Source organism: Microcaecilia unicolor, chromosome 2, assembly GCF_901765095.1.
Source record: "Microcaecilia unicolor chromosome 2, aMicUni1.1, whole genome shotgun sequence".
NCBI classification, from domain to species: Eukaryota; Metazoa; Chordata; class Amphibia; order Gymnophiona; family Siphonopidae; genus Microcaecilia; species Microcaecilia unicolor.
The window spans coordinates 109,090,927-109,110,354 of record NC_044032.1 but is presented as its reverse complement, the minus strand read 5'-3'; the positions used below and the strand labels follow the sequence as shown (position 1 = coordinate 109,110,354).

The following is a 19,428-nucleotide window of genomic DNA, read 5'->3' as shown; positions in this document are numbered from 1 at the left end:
GTGGTAGTCTCACAGTCTTACTGCTAGGGGTCAAGTTGCCATATAAAACAAGAGAGGCTTTATATGGCAAATTGGCCCCTAGTGGTAGTACCACAAGACTACTAATTAGAGGTCACCACTGCCATTTTGAACCCAGCGCCAGCAAAGGCAGGAGTGATTAGGAACTGCACTTACCTAACCCCACTAGACACTAGGGACCTGATAAGGTAGGCCTGGGAGAACTGAGCTTGTGTGGGGGAGGGGGGAACTTCTGGGTGAGTGGGTATTCAGAAGGGGAATCTGGATTTAGGTGGAGACTGTTGGGTGAGGGTCATCAGTTTGAGGGGGTTTTCAGGAGGGTGTGATTGTGATTGTGATGGTGGGGTAGGTGAACAGCTCACAGTACCTTTTGGTAGCCCCTTTTGGACATAACCCAGAGCACTGGGACGCAGCTTTGCTGCTCAATACACCCTGGATGGTAAAATAACCTCAGCTTTTGGCTGGAGTTACTTTTCCTGAGAGAACATGGCTTGCGGTATTCACCACAAGCCTCATTCACGAATTTACCAGTATTTGTGTATTTTCCATCTCATTAGTGTATTACCCGCAGTAGAATAGCCATAAGGGTCAGATCAATGGCCCATCTAGCTCAGTACCCTGCTTCCAACAGTGGCCAATCCAGGTCACAAGTACCCATTTAGTAGCAACATTGCATGCAACCAATCCCAGGGCAAGCAGTGGCTTCCCCATGTCTAATTTTATATACTGTGCATTATGGTATTAAAACTTGCACGTGCCTTTTAACATGCATTAAGGGGCCAATAAGGTGCAATACAGCAATAATACAGTTGGATATCTACCCCACTAAATTGGCTGTATAAGATACTACAAAAAAGGTCCCTCAGGACCTTCCTATGAATAACCCCTCCCAGTCAGTTTCGGCACCCAATAAATTTGCCATTACAATTCATAGCTTTATTCAACAAATTCTTTTATGCAGGAATGAAATCTCAAAAACTCAACCTCCAGTCCTGTAACACACACTCCATATTCCCCAAAAATAGCCATATGCACAACCAAAAATAAAGTTTGGTTTGTCTGCAAATTTTCCTTGATCTTGGTGCGTTTCTCTCATGCTTTTTCACACATTCATTGTAAATATGTGGATTCAAAAGATAAGATGCACATCAATTGTACATGTGCATAAACATGACCTGCACACAAAAAGTTTTTAGGTGCCCACATGAACCAAATGCACTCTCCTATCCAACAAGGAGCTATCCCCTTTACAACTCCCCCCACAAAAAAAATTCACATTGTGATGTCACTGCCAGACATTGCAAAACAACAAAAAACCCAGCAAAAGACACTCACAACCTACATAGCAAACTTACTACACCATAACAGCCCTTACTATGAAGACTCAAACTTCAGCAATGCTACCTATGAAAAGGCAGCACTGTAATTATTAAACGAGGCCTTACAGCACCAATATATCTACTACAGGTACATTAGAACAAGCCAGACTTGCACATTAAACTTGCCTCAGAAATTAAAATCCTCAGGATTCTTTTTGATGACATTATCATTTAATGCTCACTCTAATTTTTCCAAAGTCTTTCATTTCTCATATTGACTATTGTAATTTGATTTTGTTGCTTGTCCTGTCATTTCGAAAAATCTAAGAACTATTCTAAATTCAATCGTCCCTTTAACCGTTATCGATCATGTCTCATCATATTTGATCTGAAAGCAGAGTTGTTTAAATTTTATCGTTTCCTGTTTAAAGTCCAGCATAGGTTAGCACCCTTTTATATGTAAACTGCACTGAACCCTGGAAAGGGGGTATTAGCGGTATACCATTATTTAACTGGACTTGAGGAAAATCCACTATTTCTGGGATAAGCAGCATAAAATGTTTTGTACTTTTTGGGGGATCTTGCCAGGTATTTGTGACCTGGATTGGTCACTGTTGGAAACAGGATGCTGGGCTTGAAGGACCTTTAGTCTGTCCCAGTATGGCAATACTTATGTAAGAATTGATTTGAATTGAATCTATTCTGCTTCTCTCAGAATACCAATTATTCTTTGCATGATACCCACTATTTTAGTTTTCCCAGTTCTATAGTTAATAAGTCGAAGCGATTGACTACTTCGACTTATGCATATCAAGCTGCTAAACTGTTGATAGAACTTCCTATTCAGATCAGGTCTATATCCAATTACAAAATATTCAGGAAACAATTTAAAACTTTCTTATTTAATAAGGCCTATTTTTGAATCACTATTAAGTTTATCTTACAATTTATATTGTAATTTTTTGGACAATTGTTTTTAGCTTTTCCTTATTGCGACCTCTGATTTAATTTTTCAATTGTTTTTTTGTTTTCCTTTACTGTGATCCATGTTGAACTTCTTGAGGTATATGTGGAATACAAGAAATATTAGTATGCTATACCAGGGGTGTAGCTACGTGGGGCCTGGGCCCCCCAGATTTGGCCCTGGCTCCACCGCCGACCCTTTCGACCACCCCCTCTCGCCGCCAGCCAAAGTTCTCTTTAGCCGGTCTCCGGGCTGGCGCGTTGCTGCAGCTGATGTGAAAGCCTAGGAATCTGTTTCTGTGTGAATCGTACTGACGTCCTGCACGTTCAATGTGCAGGACGACTCACACAGAAACAGAATCCTAGGCTTTCACATCAGCTGCAGCAACATGCCGGCCGGAGATCAGCTGAAGAGGACTTTGGCTGGCGGGGATCGGGGACCCCCACCAGCACAGGTACCCAACGGCGCCGGGAAGGGGGGGTCAAAAGGGGAGGGGCGCCGGGGGGAGGATCAAAAGTGGTGGCGGCAGCGCCGGGGGGGGGGGGGGTCCAAAGGCGGGGGTGCACGGCGCCGGGGGCTAAAATGTGCCCCCTCACCTTGGGCTCTGGCCCTCCCTCCCGCCGAAGTCTGGCTATACCCTGCAGCTATACTACATTCCTACAAAATATGCGACACATTAACAGAATCCTTCAACTCTGTCATACATGGACAGATTTTCACCTAACCTAACCAAGGACCACAGAAAATGCAGGCAAAATCTGAAATGGAAATCCCCCAAGAAAGGCAGACTCAATAAGCAATACAATACTGGAAAGAGAAACAGAAATTCATTTCCTTCTGTAGTCTGCAAAACACAAAAACAGAAAGATGCACATTTCCCAAAGGTCACACAAAATATTAAAAAACTAGTAAAAGGGGCCCGTTTCTGAGCAAATGAAACGGGCACTAGCAAGGTTTTCGTCGCCAACACCCCCCCCCCGCCCAACCCCTTCGTTGTTCTGCCATTGCTCCGCCCTCAACGTCATGACGTTTGACGCGAGGGAGGGGCCCGGAGCGATTTCGCAACCCCCCTCCCTCCCTGTGAATCCCTTCGTTGTTCTGCCATCAAGGTTTTCGTCGGCAACACCCCCCCCCGCCCTGCGAACCCCTTCGTTGTTCTGGCATTGCTCCGTCTTCAACGTCATGACGTTTGACGCAAGGGCGGGGCCCGGAGCGATTTCCCACCCCCCCCCGCCTCCCTCCCTCCCTGCCAACCCCTTCGTTGTTCTGCCATTGCTCCGCCCTCGAGGGCGGGGCCTGGAGCGATTTTAGTGGCTTCACCACCACAAACCTTCGAACCTTTTTGAAGGAAGTCAGGGCTTGGCTTCACTGACGTCACTGTCTTCAGAACGTTAAGGGTGAGTCTTATATATATAGATTCCACTCTATATATGCTACCTCTCTCCCTCCTACTGCCCTCCTCCTAATACAAGCTTCTCTACCCTTCCCTTCTTCTTATCATTTTCCCACTACCGTGTATCATCTTCCTTCTTACTCCCCAAGCATCAGCCCCTTTCCCTCATCACCTGCATCTGCCAACATCAGCTTTCTTCTCCCAAACCCAGCATCTACTATTCTGCTGGAACCTGGCAAGCAGAAGGCACCACCCTATCTGCTGCTGCCTGCAGTCTAGCCTGCCTTTCCAAGAAGGACAAGTCAGGAGAAAAAAAACACCATGACCAGACGAAAAATAAAACTGAAATTGTGAAACTATTAATGGCATGGCAACAGCTCCTCAGTATACATCCTTCACCATAGCAACCTCCACAGGACGTCTCAAGAGAAATCCTCCATGGTCTTGAGATGTGAATCAAATGGCCTCTGCTGCCAGAGAATGTGGTAAAGGCAGTTAGCTTAGCGGGGCTTAAAAAAAAGGTTTGGACGGCTTCCTAAAGGAAAAGGCCATAGATCATTATTAAAATGGACTTGGGGAAAATCTACTGCTTATTTCTGGGATAAGCAGTATAAAATGGTTGGTACTTTTTTGGGATCTTGTCAGGTATTTGTGACCTGGATTGGCCACTGTTGGAAACAGGATGCTGGGCTTGATGGACCTTTGGTCTGTCCCAGTATGGCAATACTTATGCCATCCTTTCAGACTCTGATGGCACCACTCCAGTAGCAATCACATAATTCAGTTTTCTCGTCTTCACTGCTGACTGGAGTGTCCCTGTACCCACAAGTTGAGTTACAAGATGAATTACTGCCACAAATGCATGAAAAAAAGGGCATGAATGAATCCTATGAAATTATTTGGATGTATTTATTTATTTTTACTTAACAGCAAGCTTTTTTAAATGCCAAATTAATTCTGTAAAATTCTCTGATCTTTTAAAACTTAGTGCTAGGCTTCTGGGTTACCTTTGCAAGCATGGACTCTTGCTATTTTTTTGGGATTCTGCCAGGTACTTGGTGACATAGTTTGGATGCTTTTGGAAGAAGGATACCGGGCTAGATGTACCTTTAGTCTGACCCAGTATGACAATTCTTATGTTTTTATATACATACTCACTCCAGGTGCATGCATAGACTTATAGAGAAATCAAGAGAAGAATCAGAGCTCCTACTTCATGCAAACGGTGCAAAACTAGGCCTAGGTGAGTCTGCTCAGTCAAACTCTGAATGGGCTGCAAAGATGGTAAAGGACTCCTTTCCAAATGACCTCTCCTTCCATGCTGGTCCTAGTTCTATGGGTTGGACATGGTTACACTGAGCACCAACAAACAAATGAGAACAAACCTAAGAAGTCGGAAACATTAGCAGTATTCTTAGCTGTGTTCAATTCCAGTACAAAGTCAGCATGTGTTCTGTATCCAAGAAGCTCTGCTAATCTGGCCCTCAGTGGAATCAAACGCTCAAGAATTTTTGTATTTTCCTGGGAAAGAGAAAGAAAAACAGATAGAAATTACCAAACAGTGCCTTCCGATTTCTATATCTATTTTTCAGTCTTGAAAGAAAATTAAAACATTCCTCTTTTTTTATAACTTGGTCCTCCTTTTCTTCAAACAAAAGGACTCCAAACAACCAGGTCTGGGACTTCAAAAATATATATTTATGATTTATTCTTTTGGTATACCATAAATAATATATATTTTTAATGTTTTGAAAGAGGGGCTGCAGTGCACTGCTTCTGTCAGCAGTGTATTTGCTTACCATCAAAAAAGTAATGATACAAAGAATACATGAAGCCCCATTATACACAGATCATCTACGTCAGCAATGAAACACCCAAGTGGGGATGTTTATACAATTTCCAACCTGTTTTAAAAAAGGCTTAATAAACATGGGGGCTCATTTTCAAAGCACTTAGCCTTCCAAAGTTCCATAGAAACCTATGGAACTTTGGAAGGCTAAGGGGCTCATTTTCAAAGCACTTAGACTTACAAAGTTCCATAGGTTACTATGGAACTTTGTAAGCCTAAGTGCTTTGAAAATATGCCTCAGCGTGCTTTAAAAATATGCCTAATGGAGTCTTTGTAAAACACATAAGTTGAAGTATGTTTATTTATCTTATAACAGCATAGAATATCTCATCTGACATTGACTTGAAAACAACGCAACAGCAGATGAGAGGGTCAAAGTACATATGCAATGAAAATACAAAAAAGCACCAAGGACCGTTCAAGCACAGGATGGTCATGCTTGAATGACCCTTGGTGCTTTCTTTGTATCTTCATGCAGTTGAAAACAACCAGTCCAAAACTACAAAAAATAGAAAACATTACAAAGTAGAAACAGATGTTGTAAAATACATATACAGTTGCACAAAATGCTGTTTAATAATTTTATTTAAAAGTGTGAAGACCACGCTGCCACTCTAAGTACGTAATAATTAAACACAATAATATGAATAAAACAAAATATAATTAAAACATAATACAGACAAAATGTTTGACAAATTGCCAATGACAAAACTCAATTTAAATGGGTCTTTAAATCTTATGATGCGTCTTAATCTTATGAAAAAAAATTAACCAGTCCACATATTAGAAAATGACTATATTTAAAGGAAAATGTCCTCAATGAGCTCCAAGATCAAGAACAATCTCACGGAGCTTAAACAGACCCAATGGTCTACTCATCATCATTGGCCAAAAAACCTTATGATGCCACAGATCTAAATTTTCTTTTAATGTCTGCGGTCCGACCGACTCTCGGCGGCCATTTTGAATATCGCCGAGACCGTCAGGCAGCATACAGGAGGACGGAGGAGGACGGAGAGCAGCGCGCTGGGCAGGAAAGAGGGGGCTCTTTCCTGCCCCGACGTCACTAGACCACCAGAGAACATCGCTGACGTGAGTAGGGGAGGGCGATCCCGAACTCGGACAAGACGCACCGGAGCACCTAGGTTTTAGAGGAGGGAAAAAGGAAAAAAAATTTTTTTCCTATTTCCCTCCTCTAAAACCTAGGTGCGTCTTATGGTCCGGTGCGTCTTATAGTCCGAAAAATACGGTAGTCATTTTCTAATATGTGGACTGGTTAATTTTTTTTTAAATTTTGTGCTTCCACACCACCTGATTACATTTTTAGTGGATCTTAATCTTATGATGCAGGCCAATTAGATTAAGTTTAGCTGAACAGAAATCTGGTATTTTGAGGAAAGTCATCACAGCTCCATTGATCCAGCATTGGATTGACCATAATCACATTTGGGAAGACATCAGATGGAGAATAACTGACTGCATATAGTTATGGTGAGAAGGTGGTAATTTTCAACGTTTGCTTAATTACAAAGAATGCTGAATTTTCTAAAGTAAGTCAGTGCAATCCCCTTGGTCTCAATTTAGAAATTGAATGGTGGTCTTTGATCTGACAAAATCTGGCCTGGGTTTTCCAAGCAGCTGTTTGCAAGTGATGTAAGGAAACATGTGGTACGAGTATATATGGGGGTGGAGAAGATGCTGCCGCCATGTTTGACTAGAAGAAAATGTATTCTGTCCCTATTAGTATGTGGTATTTTCAAAATACATTTTCTCACAGATGTCAATGTTGATTTGAAGCATCATGCTCACAGTATTTTCTGTTTTACACAGAAGACCAATTCCCTGAGGAAGGATTCAAAACACAGGCCATGTTGGTGGCTGGTCAAAGCATTGTGGAATGAGCAAATCTAAGTATTTAAATGAGCTTATGTGCAATTATTGAAAAACATTTAAGACTGAAAAGAAATGCGTGAAATTTGTTACACTGAATAATTTTGAAGCACTTTGCAATTGGGGAAGACCGATGATGACAAGTGTGGTTATGTATGGCAGTGTTATCTAATTGCTCACTTTGAATTTACCACCTCAGACAGCTCCCCTATCACTATTATTATTTAAACACTTGATGCATGATGCTGCCAGTTCAAGATCACAGCAATTGTTTATAAAGTGGTTTCACAAGTGATAAAGGGCTTCTTTTACAAAGCTGTGCTAGCAATTCCTGCGTAGCAAACGAGAGGAAGCCCATTCAATTCCTATGGGCTTCCTCTCATTTGCCGCACAGGAATTGCTAGCGCGGCTTTGTAAAAGAAGTCCAAAGTGATGATGAGTCTGTTTGAAAACTGAAATTTGAGACTACTGTGGTATATGCTGAGTATCTTGGTGAATGACAAAACAGAACACATGCAAGCTTAAAATAAAACAAAAGATTAACTCACAGAGCAATCAACAAAGGCTGGGACAGTTAATACTGTAGGAGTCACTGAAAAGCTTTGCTAAATAGAGAGGTTTTAAGGTGCTTCCAGAAGTTGATAAAATTATTAATATGGACAAAGTGAAAGTGAAGTCACAGAGCATCGGGCCAGCAACACAAAATACTGAGAAAGAATATTCATCCAGTCTGTCTGCTGACATGAAGAAACATCTAACAGAAGTTTCTCTGCTGATCTTAGAGATTGAGAGTGATGGTAGATTTGGAGAAAAAACGAGCACCATTATTTCATGTTTTGTGAATTGAAGTAATACTTTAAACTGAATGTGCCATGAAATTGGCAGCCGATGCAACTTTATCAAGTCAGGAGAAATATGATTGAATCTCATAAACCCTGATAATATTCAAGCTACTGCATTTTGAGCTTACCTGCAAAGATATTAAACATAACTGCAACCCTAAATATAGTGAATTATAGTAATCAAAATGTGGTATGATACTCTGAATTACTGTTCTAAAATTATAAAATCATTAAATCAAAAAAGTGACACTTTTATATTAGTGAAATGACCCTACCAAATGCACTCAAAAATAATCGTTTCTTACATAAATTTTAGGGGTATCATGTAAACATGTGACAAAAAATTGGTAAGTAAAATAATTTACCTCAAATTAAATATAAATGATGTTGACTTCCGGTGACGTCACGCTCTGCAATGGCGGTCTGATTGCGGAGCTCCCGTCTTCCAGCCCGAAAACGAGCTAATATAAAGAGCAAACGATCCACAAAACAAGGTGGAAGCTACGAGAGAGAGAGACGAAAGCCCCGCGATTCGAAAGATGGCGGATACAAAACTTAAAAAGGCAGATTTGACGAACTTCGCTTACCGCCAACGGGAACGTGCGTCAGAGATATAGGCCGGAGAGCAAGAAGGCCAAGAGAACGCATCTAGCCCGAGCTCGCCGGCTAGCCAGAGAGAGCGGGAAACTGAAGGACAAAATGAGGTCCCGCCGGACAAATGGGACCAATTAAGCACATGGCTCCAGGATATAAAAAAAGATATAAAAGAGATGCGGCAAGATTTTGCGCAACTGAGCGCGGATCTGAGGGAAGAAATCAAAGACTTGGGGAACCGCGTCAATGAGGCAGAAATGGGGCTAGAAGAACATGCAGAAACTTTAAATGAAGTTGAGAAACATGTGGCAGAACACCAATTGGATATGAAATTTCTAACGGACAAGGTGGAAGACCTTGAAAATAGAAGCCGACGCTCCAATATTAGAGTGCGAGGCCTACCGGAGTTACCTGAATATAATAACTGTGAAAAAGTAGTACAAGCAATAGCAGCCCAACTCCTCTCCACATCTGACCACCCAATAGCCCCAGAAACTATCCGACTAGAACGAGCACATCGGGCGTTGGGGTCAAGAAAGACAAATACGCCAAAAGATATTGTGGCCTGCTTCTCGGAGTTCAAAGTGAAAGAAGAAGTTATGCACCAAGCTAGAGTGGCCAGCCCAATTACATGGGAGACATACCCCATTGAACTATTTCAAGACCTAGCAGCTATCACCTTAAAACGGCGTGGAGAATTGCGCCCGCTGACGGAGAAGCTTAGAGCAGAAGGAATAAAATACAGATGGCAACATCCGTTTGCCCTAATATTTTATACAGAAGGCAAACAACGTAAGGTGGCATCGCTAGAAGAGGCTCATGAATATTTGGGTCCGGAAAAGATGGATAAAGCACCGACACCAAAACCACCATCTGGATTTCAAAGAAATGTCAAACAGAAGTGGCAGAGAGTCTCAAAAGGTCGTGGAAGGTGCGGAGACAAGCGTCAGATCAGACAATACTACCAGGGAAAGGCCCGTGAAAGAGCAACTATAATTGGAATACAAAGATTACATATGATGTGTTAATAATATGATAAACTGGAACTGGCTAGAACGCATTGAGCAACAAAGAAGGATCAAACAAACTGAGCAGGCTGGAAAAGTAAACGGGACCGGAAGTCCACACCACTATAGGCATGATCTCGAATACAATAGAGATGTGCTTTATCAGGTCATGGGGAAAGGAGGGTGGGGGGAGGGGGGAGGGAAAGGTGGTGTATATGTAGTGACTTATTGTTTGATGTTGGGGGATAAAGTGTTCAAATGCATAACATTTAATGTGCGGGGCCTGAACTCGCCTATGAAGCGCCAATTAACATTCAAAGAAATGGTGCGCTTGAACGCGGATGTGGTACTCTTACAAGAGACACACCTGAAAAAAGGTTATGAGAAGTTGGTGTGCCATAAGCGATACCCCACTATATATTTCTCATCTTGCACAAACAATTCAAAACAGAGGGGGGTGTTAATAGCGTTGTCTAGCGCACTCCCTTGGGAGGTCAGTAAGGTTATAAAAGATGTAGAAGGTAGATTTTTGATAATGTTAGTATCATTGTATAATGTTCAATATACAATTGTTAATGTTTATGCACCAAACACGGGACAGGGACTGTTTGTAGAAAAAGTAGAACAGCAAATACAAAAACACTTGCAAGGTCACCTAATAATGGGTGGAGATTTTAATCTCACGATCCAACCACACTTAGATAACTCCACAGGCCAGGCAGTATATGCTAAATCAGATAGGAAAATATGGAGGAGATTCATGGCTAGATGGGGCCTAACAGATATATGGAGAACCAAACATGGACAAGAAAGAGACTACACATATTACTCTTCCCAATACAAGACATACTCTAGAATAGACGGATGGATGGGAGATGTGATAGTGGCAAATAGAGCACGGGAGACATTTATTGAACCTCGTACCTGGTCTGACCATGCCCCAGTGGTCCTCGAGCTAATGGCAGGGACCAGACAGGTGGGTGCCAGATATTGGCGGATGGACGAGACGCTCCTATTGGACACTAAAAATATCCCAGTAATAGAGAAATATATTCTAGAGTATCTGGAATATAATGATGTGGGAGAGATCCACCCACAATTTGTCTGGGAGGGTCTTAAAGCAGTGCTCCGAGGGAAATTAATAGCGTTGAGAGCCCATCTGACAAAAGCGCGAGCAGTACAGGAAGAAAATATTAGAATAGAATTAAGACAGCTTGAACAACAACATAAAAAAGACCCCAAGGATACTAAAGGATTGTTAAAAATGCAGGAATTGAGATTAAAGCTGAATGAGCTACAGATGGCAGACTTAGCCGTCAAACTGCAAATAGCACAGCAGGAAAATTTCGAGTTTGGAGACAAAGCGGGTAGGCTATTAGCATGCAAGCTAAAAAAAATGTCTCAACGCAATTATATAGGGGGTATACAAACGGCAGAAGGGGGCTATATCTCACAAATAGAACACATACACGAGGCATTTCTTGCTCACTTCACCAATTTATATGAACCAGAACAATCTCCTGAGTTAGATGAAATAGAGCAATATTTGCAGGAGGCAGATCTGCCCCAGATAGGAAAAGGGGGGTCGACCCAATTATCCTCACCCATCACATCGGAGGAGATAGGGTGGGCAATAACAGATATGGCAAATGGCAAAGCTCCTGGCCCTGATGGGTTTCCCACAAGATTTTACAAACTATTTAGTAAACATCTTATACCAGTGTTACAGAAACTATTTAATGCATTAGAGGACTTACAGAAGCTACCAGACACCTGGAGACTGGCGGCGATAACTTTAATATTAAAACCAGGGAAAAACCCGAAACTATGCAGCTCTTACAGACCAATATCACTCCTAAATGTGGATTATAAGATATTCACAAAAATCTTGGCTCGAAGGTTACAGAAGCAACTACCAGGGGTTATACATACAGATCAGGCGGGATTTATAGAGGGGCACCAGACCTTTGACAATATAAGGTGTCTAATGCATGTTATTCAACAGGTGAGAGACGACCAGATTCCGGCGGTATTGCTATCAATAGACGCAGAAAAAGCGTTCGACTGTGTGGACTGGTCGTTTCTATTTGCAACATTACAGCGAATAGGTATCGATGGGAGGTTTTTGGACTGGCTACGTTTGCTTTATCAGGCTCCAATGGCCACCATAAAGATCAATGGGACATACACAAAAACATTTAACCTTTGGCGGGGAACCAGACAGGGATGTGCAATGTCACCACTACTATTTGCCCTGTCATTGGAACCATTGGCCAATATGATTAGGAAAGATAGAGAGGTGACAGGAGTGGTGAGGGGCTTAAGGGAACATAAACTTATGCTATTTGCCAATGATATTCTGATGACAATCTCGAACCCACTGAAAGCGGTAGAGAGGATAGTAGAACATCTAGCAAGATATGGGCAATTATCGGGATTTAAACCCAATCTAGACAAGTCGATCTTCCTTAATCTCACGGTACCGTCTGAGGAACTGGAGGCCCTTAAGGCCGCCTTCCCTTTTGTATGGGCGACAAAATCCATACGATATTTGGGAATACAGGTAACAACACAAATAGAGGGATTATTTGCAGCTAACTTCCCCCAAAAAGTTGAAGAACTATTTAGCGAATTGGATAAATGGGAAGGACTTAATGTTTCCTGGAAAGGGCGTATTAATGCGATTAAAATGATGCTTCTCCCGAAATTGTTGTATTTATTCATGGCAATTCCGATTCCAATCCCCAATAGCTTTTTTGCAAAACTCAATCGCAAAATATTCGCATATATATGGAAAAAACGCCCACCAAGAGTACGGCGAACTATGATGTACCAAACTTGGGAGAGAGGAGGAATGGGGGTACCAAACTTTTACTTATACTATCAAGCGGCACAACTTCGTATTTTGGCAGAATGGTCCCCTGGAGCAGCCAAGAAATGGTTACATTGGGAAAGAGCATGGTTGGGTAGGAGAGCAATTGGGGATATTTTATGGATACCAGGGGAGGAAATGGTCCCCATAATTAAACAAATGCCCATTGGATTAAAACATCCTATGTGGACATGGTATCAAGTGAGGAAGAAGCTTTTCCCTGAGAGGAATTATTATCGGCAAACGGCTATAAGGTGGGCAACAGGATTCTCATTGGGGAGATCGGAGAAGGTATTTGAGATATGGGCCCAAGCAGGGTTGTGCACACTGGGACAATTGTGGAAAGAGGGAAAAATGCTTCAATTCAATGAACTTCAGGAAGAGTATGGTCTAAAAGAAAGAGATCTCACATATTACTGTAACTTACGTAGCTTCCTTAAAAAGAAAGCGCAGGATGAGTTGGACCTAGCCGAAACAGACATGGAAATAGCTATTAGTAGAGGGGGAGGCAGGGGAGGTATAACTCGCATATACTTGGCCCTGCTGGGGCGCACCGACCCACAGGTGCGTTATCAAGCCCAGTGGGAAGAAGCGTTACAGACCACATACACCAAAACAGAATGGAAAGCAAATTATAAATACTTACTTAAACCATCGCTAGCACAATCAGTGAATGAAAATGGGTTTAAAATGTTGTACTGGTGGTACTATACGCCTGAGCGCCTCCATAAAATGTACCTGGGAGTCTCGGGGCAATGTTGGAGAGAATGTGGACAAAGGGGATCATTTTATCACATTTGGTGGACTTGCGAGAAAGTAAAGGTATATTGGAAAGCTGTAATGGACCTGGTTAATAGAATATTACAGAGCACATTTGCATGGAAAGCGGAGAACTGTTTGCTTCATTTCCGTCCAGCGTCCATCCCAAGCTGGCAACACAGACTGGCGATTCAATATTTTGTGGCTGCAAAACTAGGATTGGCTCGAAAGTGGAAGCAAGTAGAGACACCATCCTTACAGATGGTAACCAGGAAAGTAGACTTTCTTTACCAAATGTCCAAGCTAACAGCCATGCGAAGAGGGTCCGTACTACCTTTTAATAAGATATGGACACTTTATGAACAATATAACGATCACACTCAGTCACCACCTGGGTAGGGAGGGAGGGTAAGATATGGTTGATCAGAGGGGGGGAAATTAACAAATGAAAAGCAAATTGTAATTGAAGTGTTGGCTGTGTGTATGCTGTTTATTTGATAACAATTTCAATAAAAAAAAAAAATAAAAAAATAAATATAAATGATGTTTTGTGCATTTATCTGGATTTGTAAAAGTTCAAAAAAAATCCTGACAAGTGTCCACATTATGGTTTATATTTAATTAGGGGTAAATGATTATACTTACCAAATAGTTGTCACAGGTTTACATTAACCAGATGAATGTAAATATGATGCCCCTAAAATTCATTTTTAAAAAATGATCATTTTTAATCGAATTTGGTATGGTCATTTCACCGATATAAAAGTGGTTTATTTGTCACCTTTTTTGATTTGATGTTTTAAGGTGGGTGATATTTTTGTCCTTTTTTTTTTTTATAAACTCAAAAATTAAACATGCACCGGTAGTAAGGATTTTATAAAAGCAGCGTCATTCAACGCCTTTTATGTGCAAGCACCAAGGGAAGGCAAAGTAAGGCAAGGATTAACGTATTGCTGAAGGATATTATCAAAAACAAGAAAACTAAGGCATCTCTACATAGTTTGCAATAAAAGCAAAGTAGCCCAAGTTCCTTTAAACAAAGAGCAGCCAGAATTGAAGAATTGCAAAATTATTTCCGTCAACTGCTAAGCAAGTTGTAAATACAAAGAACACATACTTTGAAGTGTCTGTTTGCAAATACTAGAAGCAAAAAAATAAGATGGCATATTAAAATACATAAAACTGAATGAAGAGATAAATATAATAGGTATCTCAGAAACCAGTGGAAGGAGGATAACCAATGGGACACTGTATTGCAATGATTCTGTAGTTCAAAGACACTGAGAGGTAGCAATAAATGCTAAAGAGGGCATCGTCAGCCAAAATAATTCAAGTTCTACAGGAAACAACGGGCCAAACAATTTTTAATATCAATCATATAAACAGTTATGCTCAAAACCATTTATTATGCAAATCTCTTATACAAAAAATATGCTTGATCAACTTTTATAGCTTAATCTCCACATATAGGTTCAGTAGCATTCTACTCGTTTAAATATTCAACAATCCTTAAGGAGTGGCACAGTAGAGAACACTGTCATACAGCACGGTGTGAAGTGTGCAATTTTTGGAGGAATACATCAGATGATCAACCACTGTTTGGTGGAATGCTACTGAACCTGTATAAAACTAACTTTGAAGATATGATGAAAATGGAGGGTGATCATGGACTGTGAAAGCATTTGTGCATTATTGGATTGAACGGGTAATTAGGACTGATGTGTATTAGTGAGTTCTTGCTTAGAATATGTATTGGATTAGTTTAGTTTGTATGGTGAGCGAGTGTGGATGTGGAGATTAAGCTATAAAAGTTGATCAAGCATATTTTTTGTATAAGAGATTTGCATAATAAATGGTTTTGAGCATAACTGTTTATATGGTTGATATTAAATATATATAGGGTGCAGTTATTGTATTAGTTGATTTAGCCCAGTGTAGTGGTTTAACAAAGAATTTTTAATGACAGAAATTTCATGTGTGAAGGAATTAGTGGTGGGAATACACTACTGTCCGCCTGGCCAAAATAGACAAATGATGAAATATTAACAGATATTAGGGAAGATACATTTGGCAGCACAGCAATAATTAGTGATTTCAAGTATTCTAATACTAACTAATATGTCAGGGCATGCTGGGGAGGTAAAGTTCCAATAAAAATAAATGACTGCTTTATGGAACAGCTGGTACAGAAACTAAAAAGAATGGGAGCTGTTTTAGACTAGGGTAGATATTCAAAGCAATTTAAATGGCCAGGAATGGCTTCTGGCCATTTAAATTACTGGTCTGGGGCTAACTGGGCATATTCAGCAATACTTGACTAGACAGTGTTTCTGAAAATGCCAGTTTGCACCTAAGCTGAAATCAGCAGTTTTGTGGGCATTCTCAGGGTGGAGTTGGCACTTAGCTGGTTAAGTACTGATATTTAGCACTTAAGCAGCTAGAATAACTGCGTAAATAGGACTGCATAAAACACAGTCCTTTTTTATGTGGTTCACCATAGTCACTTAAGTGTTGAATATTGCACTTAACTGGCTATATTTTGTCTGGCTACATTGCCCAAATATTCAATGCTGAAGTCTGGACATGGCACAGAATTGGATATCTGGGCATAAAGCTGGCAGTGGTCAGAAAAACACTGAATGCCACCAGCTGAATATTCAACCCTAGTTCCTAGTGGAACACAGGATTTGGTACGAGAGGTAACCGTTTCAGAGTCACCTGGCAACAGTGTTCATAATGTGATCAAATTTGACAACTGGATTGAGGAGACTAAAACCTGCTGTACTTCTTTCAAAAGGAAGACTGATAAAATGATCAAAATGGTTCAACCCCACCACCACCCCCTCTCTTTCCAAACCCTCTGCAGCCGTTCCTTTTAGTTTTATATTTAAACGGTTTTTATTAGATTTGCAACAAATATAAACACAGCCACACAAGGCTCTGCAGTGAACCCTTAACATATCTCAAGCTAATTATACAACCATTCGTTAATAAACATATGTCATTTATGCATTTTGTGGTACAGCCTTTTATTTATTGCTCTTATCCCACATTATCCTTCCCCTCCCTCTCCCTCCCTTCCCCCCACCCCCCTCTCGACCTGGGAGTTATTCAGTGTAGTCTATGGTTTTATCCTTCATTTAAGAGCAAGCTTCGACCTCTCTGGCTTAGACTTTTCAGATAAGGGCCCCAAACAGCCAGGAACGTGACTCTCTTGCGCTTTGAGAGCCGGGATTCTCTAGTCTCCCAAGAAGCCATCTGGTGTAATTGATTCCTCCAGTGCCAATATGCTGGAGGATCTTTACTTGTCCAGTACTGTAAAATACATTTCCTGGCTAGTAAACTCATCTTTCTGAGCAATATTGTTTCAAATTTATTCTGCCCTCTGAAGGCCCCCGGGATGTCCAAGATCAACTGCTCAGCTGTCCCCAAAATCCGAAGCCCCAGTCGTTCCTTCCAAAAACTTCGGACCTGTGTCCAAAATCTTTTCAAGGCGGGGCATCTCCAAAACATGTGTAACATTGTGCCAGGGTCTTTTCCGCATTTGAGACACACTGGTCTCCGGTTCTCTCCCATGTGAGCTAGTTGGACAGCAGTTATATATCCCCTATGGATACAACGATAGGCACATTCTCTTAAGCGAGCATTAGCTACTAGCAAAGGTATTCTTGCTGTCGATTTAGTAATGTCCCATGAAACTACTCTAGTCCCTAATTCTTTTTCCCATGCGCTCTTCAGATTCCTATAATCTCTGGGGGATCGCCATCCTGATATTGTTTTATAGAGCAGGGATATCGTAAGTTCACCTTCACCCAAAGAGTGAAAAAAATTTGTTACCCTATCCCCCATCCGGGTTCTCAAAGGGTCTCCCGGGAGAGAGGCCATATAGTGTCGCACCTGTCTTATAGCAAATCTGTTACCCCAGGAATCACCCACTTTCCCCAGTATTTCTACTTCTGTAAGGGGCTGCCCATCTCCATCCACCAGATGTGCCAGGTTGGAAATCCCCTTCTTTGCCCAAATTACAAAGTGTCGGCTCGACAAGCCTGGTAAGAATTCACAGTTCCCACATATTGTTAATAGATCCGTTATTTCAGGGTCTCCCCCTAGGTGTCGTATAAGCACTCTCCACATCTCCCTGAGCGGCCGCAACAGCACACATTTACTGAGCCCTTCTGGTAAATCACCTGTTTTGTGGTGTAAAAGTGAGAATAATTGATAAGGTTCCCAGAGTGCCGCCTCCAGCACAGTTGGGGTGTATCGCTGTGTTTCCAAACACCAATCTCCTAGATAATGCAATTGGCATGCCTGGTTGTATAGTTCTAAATCTGGCATCCCCACCCCCCCTCGACTCCAATTACCTACTAAATTCGAGAAGCGAATTCTTGGTTTTTTGCCCCTCCAGCAAAACTTTGATGCTAATTTATAGAAGTTCTGTAAGTCTTTTCGTCGAAGCCACATCGGGATGGTTTGCATTACGTAAAGCCACCTGGGGAATAACACCATTTTAATCAAGTTCACTCTACCTAGCATTGATAATGGTAGATCCAGCCATCCTTGTAACACCTTCTGAGTTTCCTGCAGCAGCCTATTGATATTAAGGTCATACAGCCTTGCCGGATTTATGGGCATCAGTATTCCTAGATATTTGAAAAAAGTTTGTGCTTTCCTCAAGGGAAACTCGCCTCTCCACTGTTGCCATACTTCCTCCGAAGAGGCTAGTGCCTCTGACTTCTCCAAATTTAAACTAAGGCCCGCATAGTCTCCGTATTCGGAGAAGATCTCCAGCAAAGCTTCCAGAGAGTTCTGGGGGTCTGATAAATGGACCAGAATATCATCGGCAAATGCTGCTACCTTAAAGGCCTCTCCCCCTATTGATATCCCCGCTACCGCCTTTTGCTCCTCAATGTCTCTCAGCAAAGGATCCAAAGTTAATACAAATAATAGAGGCGATAGAGGACAACCTTGTCTAGTTCCCCGATTTATTTCAAAATCCCTTGTTGTTATACCATTGACTGATATTCTGGCCTTCGGTTTTGCATATAAAGCTTTGATCCCGGACAAAAATCTGTCCGTGATTCCATATTTCTGAAGGACCGCGTATAGAAACTTCCATTTTACTTTGTCAAAGGCTTTTTCAGCATCAAAGCTTATTAACAAAGACTTTTTATTCCCTCGATTTCTGGCTTCTAATGATGCCAGGACCTTACGGACATTCCTAGTAATTTTCCGTCCCCTCACGAACCCCACTTGGGAGTCATGTATAAGTTTCGGCAAAAATCTTGCTAATCGGTTTGCTAAAATCTTAGCCATCAGTTTCACTTCATAGTTTAGGAGCGAAATAGGTCTATATGACTCAGCTAACTCCGGATCCTTCCCTTTTTTAGGAATTACTATAATGCAAGCTGTATTTAGATCCGGAGGCATCCTTTCCTTCTCTATTAAAGTGTTAAACATTGCGGCCAGGGGTTCTGTTATTTCTTCTCCCATGATTTTATAGAATTCCGCTCGGTACCCATCTACTCCCGGCGCCTTAAGCAGTTCACTTTGGTTAATCGCCAGGTACACCTCATCTGGTGTGATAAGTGTGTTAAGCCATTGCCCTTCTTGGGGAGATAATTTTGGCAATCTGATCTGATCTAGATATGAATCTCCCTCTAGGCCATCATCAGGTGGGGCCTCATATAGCCTTTTGTAATATTGATAGAAATTCTCACTGATTTCCTTATCCGTATGAATTTGTTCTCCCTGTCCCTTCTTCATAGTCAAGATCCTAGCTTTGCCCTGTTTAGCTGCAATCAAACGCGACATTAAACGACCGCACTTGTTTCCATGCTTATATAACTGATATTTGTAATATGTTTGTGATTTCGCAGCTTTATGGTGAAGTACGTTCCTTTTAGTTTTAAGGAGTTACATCT

General features: G+C 41.5%; 1 protein-coding gene across 4 annotated transcripts in view; it reads right to left on the bottom strand.

Annotated features, from left to right (window-relative positions):
• NLN (neurolysin) overlaps window positions 1-19,428 on the bottom strand; it is a 173,018-nt gene that overhangs the window by 76,165 nt on the left and 77,425 nt on the right. For all 4 annotated transcript variants that reach the window (XM_030193203.1, XM_030193201.1, XM_030193204.1 and 1 more), the window contains one exon: window positions 5,080-5,215. In XM_030193203.1, the coding sequence (XP_030049063.1) occupies window positions 5,080-5,215 (136 nt within the window). The remainder of the gene's footprint in view (window positions 1-5,079; window positions 5,216-19,428) is intronic.